The 6,040-nt window shown below is 32.0% G+C and overlaps 1 protein-coding gene across 1 annotated transcript; it reads left to right on the top strand.

Annotated features, from left to right (window-relative positions):
• The first annotated feature begins 2,594 nt into the window (after nt 1-2,594).
• Nucleotides 2,595-5,392, top strand: LOC149542808 (uncharacterized). The gene is made up of 3 exons (XM_089797698.1): nt 2,595-2,803; nt 2,936-3,065; nt 4,010-5,392. The coding sequence occupies exons 1-3, from the start codon at nt 2,671-2,673 to the stop codon at nt 5,007-5,009; spliced, it is 1,263 nt and encodes a 420-aa protein (XP_089653824.1). The 5' UTR covers nt 2,595-2,670; the 3' UTR covers nt 5,010-5,392.
• The last annotated feature ends 648 nt before the right edge of the window (nt 5,393-6,040 follow it).

Genomic DNA, 6,040 nt, shown 5'->3' with positions numbered 1-6,040 from the left:
TTGACAGGTTAGCCAAGGGAGCATTTGTGAAGGTTGAAAGCATGGCATGGGATGTGTAGATTCATGCTTGTTCACATAGTTTGCTCAGTTGTGGCTATGGCCATGAATGCTTCCATGGTTGTATGGCAATGGTATTTTTGCTGAATAATACATGATGATGGATGTTTTTGGAGGCTGGGTTTTTCCCTCAATGAGGGTTTTCCAGGGTATATCTTGTGTCACAATTTTGTGGGTATGTTTTCTATTCTCTTGCATGTAGATTTTAATTCCGTGTTTATTTTAGATCTATTATGGGTTATGTGGAAACGGTTATATTCTTTATTGCCAAGTTTCCTTACAAATCTTATCTTCCAGCTAGTTCACACAATCCAAGAAAACAAACTTGTTGGCTAAAATCCATCAAATTCATAATCTTTCTAATAATGTTGACACTTGACATTAACTTGCTTTTGATGCTCAACACACACTACGTTGCTTGGCATCCTTTGAAAAATTACTCAGCACAAACTAAAGTTTAATTGTGCTTGGCATCAACTAAACTTGACTCGACATCCTCTATTTTGCTTGACATACACCAAAATAGACTTTTACTTAGCTCCAATTATTTTTTTGCTCAGCTTGCACTAACTTTGTTCAACGCCTACTATCCATTCGATCAAGCTTGCTAGACAAACTTTGTTTAACTTGTTCTTTTAAACTTGCTTAGTGTAACCAATCTTTACAACCTTAAGTAGATTATCAAAGCACTATGATATCACTGTCTTAGCTTATTTTTATACTCCATTTTTATATCATAGCTCAACCTTTCCTCTAGGTGTTATTGTTACATCTTTTAATCAAATCCTCTTCATCAATCAAATAAGTGACATTACTTAAATCATATAAGCAGTTGTCTTACTAGAAAAATAGCAGGTCTGACATCAGTGACAAAACAATGATTGAAACATACTTATCATACTTGTATCGATATGTTTTCAACAATCTTTCTCTTTCAATAATGATTTTTTTTTAATGTTAAAATAAATTCTACAATAATAACATGAGGTAGAAGAAGATAATGATGTGAACATATTAATCAAAGCTTATGTTATCTTAAATTTATATGGACATTTACATCTCAAAATTTTAATATTTAATAATATTTTTAAAATAACTTTGGACTTTCAACCTCAATCTTCCACACTATTATATTTTCGTCCCCATGTTTTAGTTGGAGTTTTAAGTACTTGTCGGTAGGCAAATACTATTGTAATCAATATTGTTTAACTAGTTATTAGTTATATCTAGTTGAACCAATTATAAAGTAGTATTTTTCATTTGTTCAAACTACATCTTCTTTTAATAAAGTCTACATAAACAATATTTAAATTTTAAAATCTTACAATATATTTTCTCACTCTTCAATAATACATTTGGGGTCTTATACACACTTTTCTCGGATGATTCTATAAATAGGATAATGGAAGCATGTGCCCCTTATTCTATGCTTTATATATTTATTTCTAAAATATTTTACTTCATTTATAAATATAAAGTGACATTCATGTTTATTTTCAAAATAATTTTAATAGTTTAATATTGATATTACTTTTATATTTTTATTTAATAATATATGATACATTATACACAAATTAAATATAGACAATGATAGGATATATTATAATGAAAAAATATTTATTCTATAATATTTATAATTATACTTAATATTACTATATCAAATATAAATAGCATTTCAATTAAGTTAGGTTTGGAATTGAATTAAATATTTTTAATCATTATAATTATTATTACTATTACAATTAAACTTGGTCAATTTCAATCAAGAGGTTATGGGTTAAGTCTACTCCAACATAATAAATAATAATAAATGATCACAACAAATGAGAATAATTAACTTGGCTACACTATGCTATTCATACTTTTAACAAGACAAGTACTAGCCACCTCCTGGCACTTGTTAATTTGGTCTTCAAGATATTATATATAGTTGTGAAAAACAAGAAAAATCTAGATATTCTATCCTTTATGTTATAAATAACTTCAGACTGATATCTGAAATCATATTATTATTAAATAAATGTATTTAAGCTACAAATAATCTCTATTTTATTATAAATAAATACTGGGTACAAATCGAAGTATAAGTTTTTTCAATTGACAAAATTTTACTACAGGATAGTGTTTGGTGGTGAGTATGTGAGATGGACAAAAAAACTACCTCGATCTTACTATCTTACTATTTTAGAACTAAAATCTCATTATAAGATTACTTTCTTTATTTGAACTTTATCACAAACATAGCTATAGTGACACAAATTACAATTAATGATGAAGAAAATTAATGAGAAAAGTTAAACGTATCACCTGCTATTGATGGAGAGATGGTGAAAGGAAAGGATTTGGGTTGAAAGATTCTACACCAACAACAAATAAAAATGTGTATTGAGAACGTGAGTATATTGTATTGGTGAATTGAAGAGAAAAAGCAATCTTGGTGGGTAGCAAGTCCTTTTGCTGTTAGACATGAGTCCCATGTGATGTAGAAACTCTCTCTGCCCCTACTCCTTACAAATACAGACACTCGTCTCTCTCAAGCCTGCCCCTCACTTTCCTTACTTATATACCAAAACCCACTCTTTCTCCTCCTCACAAGAATCCATTGCCATAGCCATGGGACACCACAGTTGCTGCAACCAGCAGAAAGTTAGAAGGGGCCTCTGGTCACCTGAGGAGGACCAGAAGCTTCTCAATTATATCAACAATCATGGCTATGGCTGCTGGAGTGAAGTCCCACAAAAAGCAGGTATGGCTCATCTAGTTACACTTACAACTTTACTTTTCATTGATGTAGATAATGTATGAAGCTTAATCATTGAATGTAGGATTACAACGAGCTAGATTCATTCAAGCTAAGTTAATTATTGAATGTATGTAGGATTGCAACGTTGTGGAAAGAGTTGTAGACTTCGCTGGATCAACTATCTGAGGCCTGATATCAGGCGTGGGAAATTCAGTCCTGAAGAAGAGGGGCTCATTATAAATTTACATGGCATTGTTGGAAACAGGTATGGATTTAGTTCATGGCTATGGATCCTTCAAAATCTTTCATGAAAAAATTTAAGAGTTCTAGTCCAGGAGACATTTGCTGAAATTTATAAGCCAAAGAAGTAATGCTTGCTTTTGTGGGAAAGGATTGCACCTCATCTACTGCTGGTGTGGTGTGATTTTTGTTCAATTGGCCTTATAACACTAGAATCTAGCTATTTCATCTCTGTATTGTTTTTGTTATGGTGTATGTTTTATCATGTATATTTTAAATTGACATTTCATTCCACAATTCCAAGTCAGTAAGCTCTTATTTATATGAACTTGATGATAAATAAAGAAAGAGCTGGACTACAACAATAAAAATTTGTACCATCTTGGAATATGTTCAGTTTTAAACAGATTCAAATGGTCATCAATTCTACTTTACCAATAAAAATCCAACATTTAGTGTAAATACAACTGGAAAGATAGATTGAGTTATATGTATAGTCATCAAGAATAACTCTTAAGATCTTTAAACGATTGATCCTAATAGTAATAGATCATAGAATTTGTGCTGAAATATAAAGAACAAAAATTTCACAATCAAACTGAGAAACAATGCATATTAATATCATAAATCAATATCCATATCAATAGATCATAAATTTTGACTTGAAATATAAAAGGTAAATATCAATATCATATACTAATGTTAAAAACGATAGATCATAGAATCTAATTTCAAATTTAAATGATAATATCAATATCATACATAATGCTAATAACGATGGTTCATAGAATTCAGTCCAAAACGTCAAACAGAAAAATTAAACAGCATTCCAATATCACATAGTGAAAATCATATTGGATGACTGAACGATGAACATGACATCTGGGATTATACATCCATGGGAGTTCTTATGAATAAGGCCATCTGATAATGTCTTTTTTTGTTTTCTGTTGGCTATACTCTGTGCAGGTGGGCACACATAGCAACTCACTTACCAGGAAGAACAGATAATGAAATAAAGAACTACTGGAACTCATGGATAAAGAAGAAGCTTGAGAAGTCTAGTGGATTACACAGCTACAAACCACCCATTGATATGACCACAACAACTACTTCCATTAGAACAGAAATGTCAGAGGTTTTAACAGAGCAAGCTGCAGAAAAAAAGTACATTCCATTCACCCATGCCCAGTCTTACAATGCTGTTCAGCAAGAAAATATCCCCAACAACAATGCCTTTGTGATGGACAGATCGCTATATAACTATAACATGAATGAAAAGGATCATGCTAGCAACAAGCAAGCTCCAGGTTCAGATCTAAATGTTTGGTTCTTTGACAATATATACAGACATTCTCCATGCTTAGAATACAATGGTGGCGGGAACAACCCTAACTATAACCCTAATCCTAACTATAATCACGGAACTTCAGTTCCTAAGAATGAAATCTTTCTCAACTACTATAATAATAACTCCAATGATATGATGATCAATGCGGACTCAGATTTGTCCCACATTGTATCCACATCTGAAATCCCTTCTCCACCATCAAATTTCATACTTGAGCATGCTGACTGCAACAGCAATTCCCTGCCAATGATGTCCCATCCCATGATGAATCTAATAAACTTGGGCAGTGGCACCACCATTGTTACAGATTCTTGTTTCAGCCCATCAGTGCAGCATGAAGAACAACAAGCCCAATCTACTCTTTCTTGTTTGTCTCAGTTGCTATATCCTACTGAGGATTGGGAAGGATCTGGTACTGTGAAATTTGATGAAGGGGAAGAAACCCATATATTACCCAGTTTCAGCAGCAGCAGCAGCTCAAAAGAGTTTCAGGATCTGATCCCTCAAGGAGAATCCTTCCAATCCTTGCATTTGTATGACAATCAGGATCCACATTGCCTCATGTTTCCTTCTGAGAAGCTCAATAATTTTGACATGACAAACATCTCTGAATCTTGAATATCTAGAATTCGTGGGTTGTGTATTGAAGGATGAATATTTTTTGATAGAAGATTCAGACCTGCGAGACCAAGAAGAAGCCTACAACAAGAAAAGATGATCTTTTGAAAGAACAATGATAGAATAAAGATTCTTTTATCAATAACCAAGTACATAGCCAAGTACAAATTGTGTGATTTTCTTATATATTGTTCAGAGCCAATACCCAAGTGGACAAATGTTCGAAGAACTGTGTGGCGAACTCATAAAATGATTGTTTACAAATGGATGTTTTCAATCTTTTCTTTCTGAGAGCTGATTTCAAGTTGGCATCTGCATTGATAGCAGGTTGGATTTAAAAATATTGTGTCCGTTGAATATGAGCAGTTTATTGTTATGATCAATTCCTCAACCTCCTACGATCTCTTTGCTTCGGTAAATTCTTGATTCTATAAAATTTTGTCAATTTGGTTTTGATACCAAATATAAAATATAAAATTATAGCATAAAACAATGCACAATATTATGATCACGTTATTAGTGCAGTTAAGTTTGTCAATGCGAATTTAATGAAAAAAGAATCTGATTGACAAAGCACGCTATTGAAAATCAAATATAGAAATGAAAACCTAGCAAATGGTGGGAATAGACTACTCTAGGTAGTTAAGAAATCAACATCAAAACTGCTCGTATTCAAATTCCGTCTGTTTAACGGTACACGAGTTGATGGAATGAAGGGATCTTAGATGTGAAGGAATGTGTATTTCTAATATTTAATGTCACTGTCTAGAGGTCATGTACTTATTAGAAGTGGACAAAACAGCCACCATGGTTGTGCAATACGATGATGTAAGAAGTTCCTCATTGTTTATTTAAATGGAAGGGCAAGTGTGGGGTTTGGGAATAAAATTTTATCATTACAAGTAAATATATAAAACAGGTAAAGAAGATTATTTCTATTTATAAATTACTTTTATATAAGAAAACAATTATGTAAGATCAAGATTTACAATTTCAAATTTCAAATTAAATTTTCTATTAGGAACTTGAAC

This window comes from Cupressus sempervirens, chromosome 8 (genome assembly GCF_028749045.1).
Source record: "Cupressus sempervirens isolate cs-2001-9-10 chromosome 8, ASM2874904v1, whole genome shotgun sequence".
Lineage (NCBI taxonomy): Eukaryota > Viridiplantae > Streptophyta > Pinopsida > Cupressales > Cupressaceae > Cupressus > Cupressus sempervirens.
This window is presented reverse-complemented; position numbering and strand designations above follow the sequence as displayed.